A 14950-nucleotide genomic window follows, 5' to 3' on the forward strand; every position below is an offset into this window, starting at 1 on the left:
AATCACAAATCTTTCATGACCAAAACACTAACAAAACATCCACAATGTCCTTTTAAATCATACAAAATGATTACATTGGTATATTATACCTACTGCCGTCATAGTTGGATACACTGACTGTTCAAATAGCTGCTCTATGCATGGCTGAGAATTGTTTTTCTTACCTTTTCCTTCTGAGCGGATGTGGACACGTATGTGTTTGTCAGTGTTCTGAACTGAATGAAATGTGAAGGTGAGTCAGCGGGGAGCTGGTGTTGTAATGAGCAGGATTGATGTGCTCGCAGCAGACGGCCCCGGATCCATCATCGGCTTGTCTGAACTGGGCTCCTGGGCTTATTCAGTGCGGAGTATACCTGCAGTATTGTGCCCTTTACAAGTCTCTGCTGCACAGAAGGCCACTGCAGAGGTCATTGAAGTGGCTTTATTCGCACATCAATGCACACACGAACAGCACACACATGTACACAGCACCTACTGTTGCTGAGCAGACCTGTGCAGAGGGGCTAATTTAGGAACGAAGCTGTGATAGCCGGATTTGTTCGTGGAACAGCTTCGTTGTGTGCTGTGCATCAGACGGAGCAGCTGTGTGTCTAGACGCTGGAACAGAACAGATGTAGCACACATTTTCACTTTCAAGAAAACACACTTCTTATTCTGGTACCAAACTTTGACAGCATCTAGAAAATAAACACATCACACTGTGTACAGCAAGTGTTTTGTGCGTGTACCCAAAACACAAAAGCACCCTACGTCGGACAGAAATGTTGTAGTGTTTTTAAGGAAACGTCGATACACATGATATAAGATGTACCTTTGTTTGTTGAGAAGCATTTGGTTGTTGAAGTTGTTGCTGCACTTTCTCGGCACTGTGAGCCTACCATGTGTTGCCCCTCGAAATTCAATAACTGATGCTGGTTCAGGGCTTTAAATCTGCTTCCATACACCCCTTGAGGCTCAATGTCAGCCAAATCGGTTCAGGGTAGAAGTAAAAAAAAAAAATAGCCTCCTGCCTTAGCTTGTATCCGTGCTGTCAAGAAAGTTGGAGCTGTGGCAGTCCATGCAAATTAGATATTAAAGAGGACCTATTTCCTTTCTTTTAGTGTGTTATAAAGTTTTTAGTGCATGTAAAAGGTCTGTAAAGTTACAAAGTCCACTCCAAAGGACGTAACTCTCCCCCACAGAAGCTCCTGAACTGCCTGAAACACCTTGCTTGAAGTCCCGCCTTTTCTTCCGTAACGTGATGATGTCACCAAGTAACACATTTGCATAATACCCGCCTAGCGGCTAATTTGGCACGCCCTCAAACAAAGCTAGTTAGAGTCCGAAAAGTTTGGTTCGGTCGACCAATCACAACAGAAGTGGCCAGCAAAGTAAAGCATTAAAGCATGTAAACATGTTCTAGTAGAAAATACAAGTATGCACCTTAATAACCATAATAGGTCCTCTTTAATAGTACACGTTTTGATGATTTATTGGTCTGTATCAAATAGAAATATGTATTTAAACCTCATCAACAGTAGCTACTCTAGTTCATTCACATATTACAACCATCCCCCTCTGGTGCTTTTAAAAAACAAATATACAAATGAAAAAATCAATACCTCTATGAATAGCAGTAATCATCCTAAATATTAATTTGTTACATTTAAGTCAAGCGATGTCAGTCATGTTTGTTTCCAGCGGCACAATGCTGTCATTGATCCCTGATGGTATTAAGAGATTAAAAGGTTCCCCCGTCCTCTCCGTGTTGTTGACAAGCGTTGTGACTCATTACGGCCATTAGCATTAAGCTGGCTCATCAATAAGCACTTGGCTGATCCATCAGTCTTCCTCTGATGTAGCCCAGGGGACCCCCGCCGTGGGTCCCTGCCAGCTCCGAGAGCTGCCGCATGGGCACCCTTGATCTGTCGGTCACCACACACACACATTCACACACACATTCACCTGCCCTGGTGTTTGCCTCAAGTGACACTTGGAGCCTTTATTCTTGAATGTTCTTTGTGGATGCTGCTGTAAGTGTTGAGTAAGCACTTCTGCTTGTCAGCGTGTTAGTGTTTGTCAGTGCATTCTTGTCATTTTTGTTTTGACTTGATCACTGAGGCCTTGAATGTGTGTGTGTGGGTGCACATGCGTGGGAGAGACAAAACGCAGGGAGTCTTTCCAAGTTGGTGCTTTTAGCTGTACCCGTCAACTTTAGTAATGTCTTGTACTGTATTTTTATGTATGCCATGTAGGTGTCGGTATGTGTAAGTGTCGGGTATGGCGGTGTCAGTGTCAGTCAGCGCGAGACTAGTCAGTGTCAATGTGTGACAGCCAGCCGTGGTCTGATGTGATAGTGTGCCACGGTGAATGACAATGTCTCGACTTAGAAACCAGTGTGCAGTCTTTGAGAGGGAATGTGTAAGAAACAAGAGACAGGAAAAGACAGGAAAGGGGATAGATGTTGGTGGGTATTACAGCTCATCATGGAGGGCCTCTCCCTCTGCATGGTCCAGAGCTCCCATCAGCAGCAGGGCTCCAGTAGCGTCGTCTCTGACAAAGACGATGAAGGGGTGATCACCGTAGAACAGCTTGGGCTTTGCTATGTGCTCCTCCTGTAGGTCCGCGCCTCCCTTCCCAGCTTGAGCAGCCAGCTCCAGGGAGGCCCAATGAAGGACTCCGCCCAGGTGCAGCTTCCCCTTGCCCTTGTCTGACACCCCGGAGAAATCGGCCGCCCCCTGGTCCCAGGCGTCGGTCAAACCCAGAGCAGACAACTGTTTCTGGAACGGGAAAACACAAAGTGATGGCATTTATGCACTCCCTTGAATCAATTCCCCCAAAGCTTTGAGGCCATCCTGTATAGAGACGTTCTGCGAGCGTATGCAGCTGCCAGGACACTGATCGATTATGCATGAAAGGAGACCAAACAACGAGTGGGCAGGAAAGCACATTTTAAAATTTCATGATGCTGTGACCCTCGAGAGAAACGCGATGCCCTTCCCGAACCTCGCCACACGATTAACGTAAACATACCCGGCAAAACAGTCAATCAGTAACTTCTCTAAAGGCGTTTTCGAACCATAATGTTATTTACTTTCCATCCCAAAAATTTCGAGATGGGAAAGGAGGGCTGACAGTTGCCCTTGTTGTGAGCTGGCAGAACAAAGTGGGCGACAGGCAGAGAGGAGACGGAAAGGAGGAAGCAAGCGGATGAATAATTTAAGAGTGATGCCCCGTGACCTCGGCACCTCCTTTGTTTTGGCTCTGATATGAATTCCGCAGAAAGTCGTCGTCATGACAGGTAGTTTATCCTCCCATGGCAGAGGGCCACTCACAGTGACAGGCTTCTCCAGGGGCCAGATGAGAGCGTGTGTGGGTGTGAGCATGTATGTGTGGATGTGCGGGAGGCCGCGGCGGCTGGAAGGAAAAGTTGCAGAGGGAGATGAGTGGGTGAAGATCTTGTCTTCTAGCATTGTTTAAACTTCTCGCTGATTAAACTCTTCATCGGAAATATCTTTTTTTACCGGCAGGCAGGAACAGCAAGTCATTTGGTTGAGTAAATGTGAACGCTCTGTGGGTGCTGACTTTGGCTTTCTATTCAAAACCACACTGTTACAGCTCAGTATAACACTGCTCCGTTCTTAAAACCACATGCTAATGGACAACTGTATTAATCCATGTAGTGTGTCTGCTTTTCTACTTAAAAGTTGAGATGTGCACGCGAGAGGAAGTTGGACCGGATCATGTCGGCTTAACATGAAATAAGTAGATGTATATACAGCTGTAGGCATCTGTCAATCCCATCCTAGTGTTTTCACGCAAAGCTCCCCCTCCACACTGACACACACACCTCCTGCTCTAATGCACTTCTATTGTCCTCATCCATTATTCCTCCACTCTTCCTCTCTTCTTCCACACGCTACCACTACATCACTGTCTTCCTCTGCTGCTCTGCCACTTGCCTGGCATCCCCATCCCTCATCTGCCCCGCCTGCCTCTATTTTATCCCACTCTGTCTCTCTCTCTCTGCTCCTAACTCTGTCTTTTTCCCACCCCGCCTCATTCTTCTCTTTTCTCTGACAGGCCGGCTCGGCTCGGCCCGGCATTCGTCGCTCTTCGTCGACTCCTCGATCTCCACATGCGACCATTTCAAGGGTTTTTCGCTCCTTATCTAACGAGGAAACGGAAGCAAGACTGGTGGATGTTGCAGACAAATGTGTGTGTGAGGACAAGCAGCTGGTTTCCGTGTCTCTCTGTGTCACCCATGTCCAGCCTTACTCATTCTCTTCCCCAGTATTCCACGAGGACGCAGCTCACTTGGCCTACACAGCGGGCAACCTCCGGGTCTGAAAAGTGAAGCCAATGCTGAAGTGTCTTAAACTTGCATTCTTTCTAACAGCCAGCAGGGGGCGACTCCTCTGGTTGCAAAAAGAAGTCTGATTGTATAGAAGTCTATGAGAAAATGAGCCTACTTCTCACTTGATTTATTACCTCAGTAAACATTGTAAACATGAGTTTATGGTCTCAATCACTAGTTTCAAGTCTTCTTCAATACGGCATGATGTTCATTTAGTAAATTATGGTCCCATTTAGAGTCCAAAAACCAAAACGGTGACGGTCAAAAACCAAGATGACCCAAAATGCCGAACTCAAGGCTTCAAAACGGCAGTCCAAAAAAGGTGACATCACAGTGACTACGCCACTTCTTATATACAGTATATTGGCCTGTAGTGCAAGTGCCACTATGAAGTATATAAATAGTTCCAACCCTACATGACCCAGCCTTCCTCTCCGACTCCCTTGCTCTGCTTGTCAAGGCAAAAGCACTTGGTTAATTTTTTTTGAAGCTATAACGTGTTTAAAAATTAAGGGACCCCGTGGCAGCAGAGAACAGGAGTGTCAGAGGAACCTATGGAGGCCTCGTGCACCAACAGAGGTGTGACAAGGCATTATGTGGGGAGAAGAAACCTCTGGGAGGTGCTCTATGGCTGCCCTTTCTCTCTGAGGCACCGCATGAATCTTAGATGGAACAGCACTGGGCGGACTGCTGATGCCTCGCACACAGCATCAATGAGCTATTTGTCTGCGAGTGAGAGCCACAGGCATTGTCAGCTGGTGGTTTCCTCTGTGTGTGTGTGTGTGTGTGCGTGTGTGTGTAGGGCTTACTTGGCCTACAGCGGTGCAGTCGAAGCGGGCAAGAGGGTAACATGGCATCAACCCTCAGGCGTGCTGCACTCCGCAACACATTATTTCAGCTCGATGGTTGAGCCCGCTAAGTAGCTTGTTGGGTGTACCTGTGGGGGTTTTAAGGGGGATAGGTTGTGGCAGCCAGGACATGTTACAGCTCTGTCTGTGAGGAGTCGCTGCAGCCGAAGACAGAGCAGCCTTAATAATGACAATGGGGAAAAAGATGAGAAGAAAAGCAGAGATCAAACAGGGAGACTGCTGCTAAACAGTGCTCTTTTTATATCAGCTGCTGCTTGCATACTACGGGACTTGAACTGGGAAAAGAGCTTAAGATGATTAAAACGTAGGAAAGACTACGCGCCACACATAACAACTACCTCCACCAACACCAGTTTTTTTTTCTCAACAAATAGGAGCTCATGCTGAACTGAGTAAAGAGGACATCTGATAGACTGAATGAAGTCATGTCACGAAATCCCATGAAAAGCCTTGAATGGTTGGGTGTAGAACTGAATGTACTTGTGCAACTATTTCATTATTGATTATATTCTGGTTTTGGGCTATGAAATGTCATAAAATAGTCAGAAAATACCCATCATGATTTCCAAAAGCCCAAGACGACATCTTCAAATTGTTTGTTTTGCAGTAAGTAACACACAAATCTCCAAAAATGTCCACTCTACAATGATATAAAACAGCGCAAAGCAGCAAATCCTCATATATAACAAGCCAGAAACGACTGAAACAATTTATCGATTATCAAAAAAAGATTAATTCTCTGTTGGTCAGGTTGGTCAGGTTCTTTTACTGTCGGTCACAATTCCGGTCGTAAATATCAAATATGATAGTGCCCTGGCAGCTGAATGGTTACAGCACCTAACATCGCTAATTCTTCCTCCCCGTCGTCTGCCATGCTTGTTTACACCGAAGTCACGTTTTTGATCGCAAGATATTTTGCTATAAATAATCATAACATGTCATGTGTAGGGTCTCAAAAAATTTCAACATCTGTCAAGATTTGAAAAATCTTTTAGGATGGGCCAGCCTTTAGCCATAAACACAGGAGAGAAAAAATGTTTTTTGATGAGAATAATTGTTTTTCACACTTGCCTCTCAGGGCTTCCGTAGCATTTTCTGGATCAGAAGGCAAATTATTTAAATTCTTGAACACCAAACACTGCATGATTTTATCTCCCCCACTGATAACATCAACTGACCTAGACTGAAACAAACTAGTTCCAACTTTGTCCAATCAACTGTGATGCCAATGATGAGTCCAACAATCATAAAACACTCAGGGTGAACCTGCTACTGCTCCTGCACAGTTCACACCTCCTGTTCCCTCTGGCTCACCAATCACACCCGCCAAATTATTCTTCTAAGCTGTCGCCACCTCAAAACAACTACAGACGTGTTCTGCTTAATTCAATGCTGCCCTTAACATTCTGTGTGGGTGGTTTCGAGTATGCAGTATGTGGCACTGGCATCATCACGGCTCCATTTCACGGACACATTTGATGTAGGCTTTTAAAAAAAAAAAACCTCTCTCTTGAGGCTTCAAAGCCTCTCCATCTCTTTATTGAGTCTCATCAGCGATACCGCTATTGGTATCTTATTTACATGGGCTTTTACCTCTTTTGCACAGTCAATACGCTCCGTGTGTCTCATTCAATCGCTCGCATATACGCACGGACCGCTTTTTATTCCACAAGGCTATTTTACCACAAATGAGAAAGGAGAAAAGAAGCCTTAGCTTTTAGTGCGATATTTAACTAATGGCCATGAAACGCATCTGATTAATTCATATGATGCAGGGCTGCGGTAGCGGTGTTAAAACAGCCGTCCCTCGACACTGTATACTGCGGAGTGTGCTCTTGTAAATATTTGATGGCCTTTTGACCTCATTAGCCGTGATTGAGTGAGCTCTCCGGTGCACACTCGTATGTCTTAGTCACCGACTGGAGATATAGCCAGAACGGAGCTCAGGCTCGACCATTAGTGTGTGTGTGTGTGTGTGTGTGTGTGTGTGTCTGTGTGTGTGTGTGGCCTGGTCAGCACTGGATCAGAGACGGAGGGAGAGAGCGATGAGGGTGGTTTATCCGGTGACCTCTGGGCCAGGCTTGTTAAGAGGGTTCTCCGTCTCGCGACTACAGACTCCGACACAGTCTGCCCTTCACCAGAGGAGAATACAGGCAGACGGAGAGAAAGAAAAAAAGGCAGAATTCTGCAGCTATTTATAGTTTTCTGTGACGCTTTCCACCTTGTCCCCAAGCAATCATTGACCTCCCTCGTCCTCCTCCACCTCTTCTGCTCACTTGCCTGCCGTATGTCACTCCTATTTAGGTCAGCGGAGCCGATGTGCGGCCGCTGACTGATGCCGTATTACGGTCACATGCGAGACCTACAAAAAGGAATTAGATCCCTGGGACTGATATGACAGTGAGGATGGAGGTGAGGGAGGGAATGGGTGCGTTTGGAAGTGGCAAATCCATGTAGCATGACCCAGAGGTGCATGATTTGGTTTGTTCTCATTTGAGAACACTAATGTTAGGGTTGACATTACACACACACTGCTATGATCTTCTGTTTGTCCAGATGCCGCCCTCGAATCTCAAAAGTCCATGGCTGTCCCAAGCACTGACAGACAGAGTGGTAAACAGTATTAACGTACGCTGATGAGCAATTATTTGCCAGACCCAATTGGAAAAATGATCGTCAGAGAAGACATGACGGGCTGTCACGGGCCAGAGGGGTTGGACGGACAGATGAAATGAGATCGGAGTGGGTTTAGGGTTTGTTCAGAGCTTGAGCCCTTTCATAATGATTCCTCAAATGCACCTCTTTTTTTTTCTTGAGAGAGCAAACGGAGCCAGACGACTCTTGACGAGGCCAAAACGTTCAAGTGCTTGTCCATAATTAGGTTACATAATGAGAGCAAAGCTACTTTTAGTTATTTGTTTTTTTTCTCTCTTCCGTCTGGCAAACTCTCTTGCAGGGACAAAAGAGGATTTGTGCAACAGGACGTTTTCTGCTCTTTTTTCCCTGGCAGAGTCGCGGCCGTGTCAAAAGGAGTTGTTTCAAGCTTTAGTTCTAGATTACAGCCTCCTCCCCAGAGTGTCCTGACAATGTTAATGTCAAAAGCTTGTTCTTCAGGGCATGGCTAGTGGAATAACATGGCAGCGCAACTCTTCAGAGATGTTTGCTAAACTAGAAAGAGGCCAAAGTGGATTTCATCAGTCCATGATGAGGTTACAATGTACATCTACAGAGGACATGGTAATAGGTTCCAGTCAGTATACCCTGCCCTAAGGAAATGGGTTTTACTGACATGCCCTCTGTATCTGTCAGGTTCAACTAACCTCTCTCTCTCTCTTAGTATGTCTTTCTCACTCAGCCACAACCGTTACATCACCAAATACTGTCTCTCTCTGACTCAAAGAGTGGGCTCAGACTGAACTCGGTGCAAAGTTTAGAAGCAGAGCGACAATGAAAGATGGATGCAAACAGAAGTGAACTCGCTCTAAGTTGTGGGAATCGAGGTGAAGACGCATCCATGCAATTTGGATATGTTTCAAAGGTACAAGTGTGTAGGATTTGGAGGCATCTAGTGGTATGGATGCAGATTGCAACCAACTGAGTACCCCTCCGCTCCAAGACTGCAGTAACGTGAGACACAGGGTGCAAAACTGTTGGCCTCACTCAGAGGCCATCTTTACCATGATAAGTGCCAGGATGGGTGTCTAGCTGTGATCATATAGTGGTTAGTACTCTGCGTTGTGGCCGCAGCCACCTCTGTTTGAATCAAGGTCACAGCAGTCTATTTTGGGCGTCAGTAGCTCAATCCATAGGGAACTGGAGGGTTGATAGCTGGATAGGTGCCCGTTGGCCTCCTGGGTACTATCGTGGTACCCTTGAGCAATGCACCAACCTCCCGAATTGCTCCCCAGGTGCTGTATAGTAGCTGCCCACTGCTCCTGATATACTAGGATGGCTTAAATGCAGAAGCTAAATCTCACTGTGCTATGTACAATGTGTGACAATAAAAAGTCGATTCACATTTTTAACACTACTTTAGGAGCAACGTAAGTCAGATAGCAGCTGGCGGTATCACGGTTTTGCACTCGGCGGCTCACGTTACCACAGTTTCACAAGTGCGTCGGAGAACTACGGTGGCCTTCAGGTAACGTAAAAACATGAAAGGCTCTCTCTAGAGCCAGAGTTTGTTCTGGGCTACTGTACTGGACTCTCATTCTAAGCTAACAAAAACACAACGATTCTTAGTTTCAGGCGATTATACACTAATGAAAACATTATGTTCAATATTATATTCAATTCCTGCTACTAGATCCCCTGAAATGTTGCACACTGGACCTTTAATTAAAAAGATCGATCAGGATGTTGTATGACTCCACTTCATAATCGTACAGACAAAATGAAAAAGGAGAGAAACTGGTGGAAAATAACAAAGAAATAACAGAAAGAGTTCTGAAATTGTGATACAGCTAGATGCATCTTAAGGTCTGTCTCTTACTGATGAGTAACGGTGAGCTCCAGAGATGTTTGTAGAATACTTTGATGGTTCGGTATTGTCTTGAATGCCAGTCCTTCCTTCACTGTGTTTTTCTCACCTCAGCCTGCTTTACATAACGACAGCCAGACTCTGAGCGTGAGCCTTTTGCTTTCAAGTCAACAAGCTCACAAATCTGTTACAGAATCTTTTCTCCACTCTTTCTTATTAGTAAGGGACAGGGTAAAAAACATCCATGTAGCAGCTTCTCATTTTGAGAAATCTCATTTTGCCAAGTTTAAATGGCAAACATTGCTCTCGGAAGGTCAAGTCAACCGTCATTAAGTAACTTTTAAAAAATGGAACTCGGCTTTCTGCGAGCCAAAAGTCACAAAAACTTGATCGAGACAACCCTAGTAAGTAATTGGCGACTGCAAATGAAATAAGTTGACCTGTAGAACTACAGTATGACTGAAACTAATGTCAGTATAATAAAAAACTTTCTTTTTGCCATGACCCACACCAGCAGGATATTCTCCAAGGTGTTTGTGATTCTAACAACTTGTCTGTGCCCTTGCCCCCCGCTATGGACCCGGCGGCCTGGTCAAATACGTGCTCTTACACTAGCTCGACAACTCTCCAACCTTTCAGCCGGCGGCCCGACACAGCCTCCGGTTTGGCCTGTGTGAACCTTAACAAGCCCCATGCACTCACATTAGCATCGGCAGCCACTAAGCTGCTGCCTGTCGATCCTCCTGGTTTCCTCTCCTCTGACTCAGACCAGCTACCTGCTGGCTCTGGGGCTAAGAGGAGCAGAGACGCAGTCAGACTACCAGCTGAGCTGTGGCATGACCTCTGTGCTCCTGCAAAAGGAAGTCTGTGGGAGACTTCGGAAGCCCTCCGAGGAGCTACAGGTCATGGTCATGCTCGGGCCCCTTTAGCCTCTTGCTGAAGGCTGTTACAGTCCAATGCTGTGTGTACAGCTGGATGCCCATCACCTCAAGGGAGAGAGGAGAAGTATGGGAAGGAGTGACATTTGAACTCACCTGAGTCAGAGTCTGCATTGAACTGGAAGGGGCAAGCCAAGCCACTGCTTCAGTAACTTAGAGCACTAAAGAGGAAGACATAGAAGTAGGCAAGAAACAGGGGTCACAGGTACACAGAGGAAGACAACAAAGAGGAAGAAATGACATGTGAGAAACACCGCACGGCATGAAGGCAGAGCAGCAAGGCACAAGGACAGAGAGAGAAAGAGAGGAGGAAGAGGAAAGACATATGAATAGAGAAAAAATGACTCTTGAAGGGGAAGAGAAAGGGAACCAAGATAAGCAGAGTCAGGAAGAGGAGGTGGCCAAGACAGACGCATAGAACAAAGAAGAGGAGACATGGGAAAAACCAAAGCCGAAGAAACAATGAGAGCAATGACTGGATTTCTTGGAGATATGAGAAACCGCAGCAGGTGAAGTGAAAAATGATGCAGTGTGCGGACACAGGAAATGAAGGAAAGATAGAAACTAAAAGAAGAAACAACAGTTGAGGCGGCTGCGTGCAGGGATCCACCCTGACAAACTCCTCTACAGTATTAAAAAAAGCGGAGAAACTGCTTCTCCGCTGCACCTTTAATGTGCTGTACAAGCATATCACTTCAGTCTACTGTGTCAAATACAAATACGGGGATTAAAAGACAAAAGAATCAAGCAGTATTGCTCCCAGAGAAACACCTGTAGACCCCGTTGCTCGGGCAGGTGAGTCCGGAAATTAAGCTAATTCAAGATAAGGCTGTGTCTGGTGGGAATGGAGCACCTGCTTGTTCACACTCGCTCCGAGGATTTGCCAGAGTCAGGCAAGGCCCTTTGGGGGGAAATTCAGGAAGCAAACAGCTGCTGTGCTGCAGCCGTACGCACACCACAGGGAGGGGACAGAGGGATGCAACCACAAACCTAGAGGATGTACCTCGCTTAAAGACATCACCCTAAAATGGAACAAGGTGTCACACATGGGCTACATTGTAAAGTCAGTGACAAAAAGAAGCCCCTCTAGGAATAAGACATCAGCCTTTTATCCAAACATTTCATAGCAGTAAGTGTCAGAGATACCAGTCTGCCTGCCAGAGAAGACATGATGTATGAGGCTGAACTATATGGGAAACAAAAAGATTACATTGTGATTTATTTAGAACTAAAGAGGTCAAGTTTATTCCATCTTAATGTGAGATATCTTTATGCACATTTCACTAGTACAACTACAATCACAATAACTTACTGTGAGTTTAAACGTATCTTAGTCAGTCACTATTACAACATTCAAGTCCCACCTCAGAACTCACCTGTTCAAACTGGCCAATTCACTGTGATGTCCATGATTCTGTGGCCTTCCCTTAACATCGTTACTGTTTTATTTGTTTATTTGTGTCTGCTTAAATGTCTCGTTATGTTTGCTCTGCTGGTGTTATTGTCCTTGGGTGTGTATATATATGCACACACACAGTTTAACAATATACTGTATCGTCCAAAATGACATCTGTGCACTTAAACAGTAAACTTCACTGGGAATTAAACTATTATAAATAACTATAAATACAAACACGGCCAGTCGTCAAAAGTCAAGTGCTTAGAAAAGAAGAACAAAAAGAGCAAATGAGCGACCGTTACCTGGCCTCTCGCATCACTGGCGGCATGCGGCATAGTTTGTTTACATACTTTGACCTCAGCAAGACGGCCGCACGGTCGCTCTTCTCGTTTGCAAGTAGCGTTTCCGTTCTGTGGACGTTTTTGAATGGTGCGTTGTGGTGATCCGGAGTGTTTATTCTCCCTCTGGCGCTGTAAGTATGTTGATGGAAGTCAGGCATAATGTGCGACCTGTGCGTAGTCGGGGCACTAGCAAGACACACGGCGGGCCTGACTGACTGTACTGACAAACTATACCTAGCTATAGTTACACAGCACACAGATGTGATAAGCATGAATGACATGACAGTTGAAAGGGACAGGATTATATTAGAGTAATATTGAAAAGGCAAAATGATGGGGTCATTGTTTAATAACTTTCCAGCAGTGTGTTTCATAAACTAGTTAGCAATTTACCGTGATTGGGCTCTAGTTTTAACTTTAAAGTCATCATTAAAGTTCTGAGTGTTCACTTTTTAGATCACACAAACATATATTTTTCAAATATTTCATTTTGTTGTACTAACCTGCAGACTGAGTGTGCTGCTGATGTTCGCCACGGGCAGCGAGATGGACATGCTGGTCATATTGGTCTTCTCCAGCCACTTGGACAACAGTTCAAGGGTCAGAAGCTTCTCCAACCTCGCCAGACTCTCGACGTGGAAGGGCATGAGGAGCACCACGCTGGCCTTGCCCCCGCATAGAGGCGCCTCCAGGACCTGCACCATGTTTTCCATGTCTTCATGGTGACGGTACAAACCTGGAGGAAACGACAGGCAGAGGCATGCACAGAGGTGAGGAGAGATCAGAGAGTCAGGGAGAGAATATGCCATAAGCTTTTCAGCAGTAGTTCAGAGCAGTAGCTGTCTTGGAGGTTGGTTCAGACTTGCATTTTCTGCTGTGTCACTGCAGTCACCTTTCTCACTTGCCTAAAATGAGCTGAACTACAGGAGAAAACACTACATAGTTGGGTTAAATCCATTCAAACGTAATGTGAATGCAGCCTCACCCAGCGTGACAAAGGATCACTGGAATAATCTTCTTCATTGAATTGGAAATGACATTATATTATAACATTAAATAGAATATAATGTGTCCCTACAACATCTTTTACTGCCGTCACAGCAGAAAAATTCGCTCTGCCTTGTTGTTGTTTTAAGACAATACATAAAATATGAAAAGCCTGTTAAATAAATCATAAGGCACACAGTGATAAATAGGAGAGAAGCAGATTGGGCCTTACAGATGTTCAAGCCATTTTAGAACTCAAATTGCTTTTCGCTGCATTTATTCGCTGGCAGGAGCGGAGCAGCGACAGATTGTGTTTTTTACCTGCTCTGTGCATCATCATCACTTTGGTGTATTTCTTCCCCAAGAAGGTACGATGATCTGTGCTCCCCACGCTGAACTCTCTCTCTCCCACAGCCCTGAGCAAACAGCCAAACAAACACAGAGGACAGGACCATTTTGAATGCAGAATGCCAGACATGGATAAGCTGGGAGAAAATACTGCATGATTTAAAGAGGTGAACACGAGGTTAAACAATGGCCATGTTCATAAAATACATACGGAAATCATACACGGTGACACCTGCTGACACGCTGACACCGCTCATGAATCATCAATATCTGCTGCCCATTAAAAAGTGTCCACTCCTCTGCTATACTGAGGCAGTTATGAGGTCCTTAAGGCCACATCGGGCCATTCACTGTTCAACACATCCCACTTGGCCCTGCTAACCCCCTGACAGCTGTCAATTTAGAAGGGGCTGAGAGTAGCAGTGGAATTACTGCTGTAATAACCTCACAACACATTCCCAAAGCCGCTGGCCCATTCAGCGACGCAGGGGACACTGGATGGAGGCGATGAGGTCGACAGATTATGACTGTTATGTCACTCTTTGTGAATGACGCCTGAGGCCGGCTAGAGCCGCGACTAATCATGATTTTCATTATCGATCATCACACTCATGACACGCACAGTAGTAAAGGTGCAAGAAGGCCAAAGAAATCAAATGGCTCATTTGCCCTGATGAAAGTCTAGAGACCAATTGCTTTGCTTTATCATTAATACTTGAATTGGACAAAGACAGAGCCTTCTTTTCTCTATCGATAATCAGTTGGTCCTTAAAGGTCGACTCCGTCTGCGTTCTTTCTCGGGTTTTTCAAATGGAAACGCCCACTCAGCCTTTCGTAAAAAGCAATAACGTAAGTTACCAAAGTAACCTAATCAATAGGAGACAGACATTTCCAAAGGGGAACTGAAGCCGTTATATCGCTCTCTTCAAAGCCACCAGACTCCATTCACAAAAACAGTAATTTTACCTCGCAGAACACAGGAGTAGCTGGTCTACCGCTGCATCGATCGGTTAGTTTGTTTGTGTTATTGTGTGACTTTTGGAGAACATGCAAACTCCACACACCAAGCCGGGTTTGAACCTGCGACCCTCTTGCTGTGAGGCAACAGTGTCAATCAGTTAATCGACTACTTGTTGGCTTCCCCCAAATCCCACCGAGCCTCCACTGGATCCCAGCCAACAACAAGTCACAGCAGAACGACATGTGATTGCAGCTTCCAGGCATGTTAGCGCAAGTCACATACATTCGCTCC

At 45.5% G+C, this 14950-nt stretch overlaps 1 protein-coding gene across 1 annotated transcript in view; it reads right to left on the reverse strand.

The window, feature by feature from the left end:
* Positions 1-400: 400 nt before the first annotated feature.
* The window catches only part of serpinh2 (serine (or cysteine) peptidase inhibitor, clade H, member 2), a 122032-nt gene continuing 107482 nt past the window's right edge, over positions 401-14950 (reverse strand). The window contains 3 exon segments of the mRNA XM_074622816.1: positions 401-2759; positions 12867-13099; positions 13672-13751. Of these exon segments, the coding sequence (XP_074478917.1) occupies positions 2454-2759; positions 12867-13099; positions 13672-13751 (619 nt within the window). The 3' untranslated portion in view covers positions 401-2453.

The sequence above is a fragment of the Sebastes fasciatus genome, chromosome 22 (assembly GCF_043250625.1).
Source record: "Sebastes fasciatus isolate fSebFas1 chromosome 22, fSebFas1.pri, whole genome shotgun sequence".
In the NCBI taxonomy this organism is placed as follows: Eukaryota; Metazoa; Chordata; class Actinopteri; order Perciformes; family Sebastidae; genus Sebastes; species Sebastes fasciatus.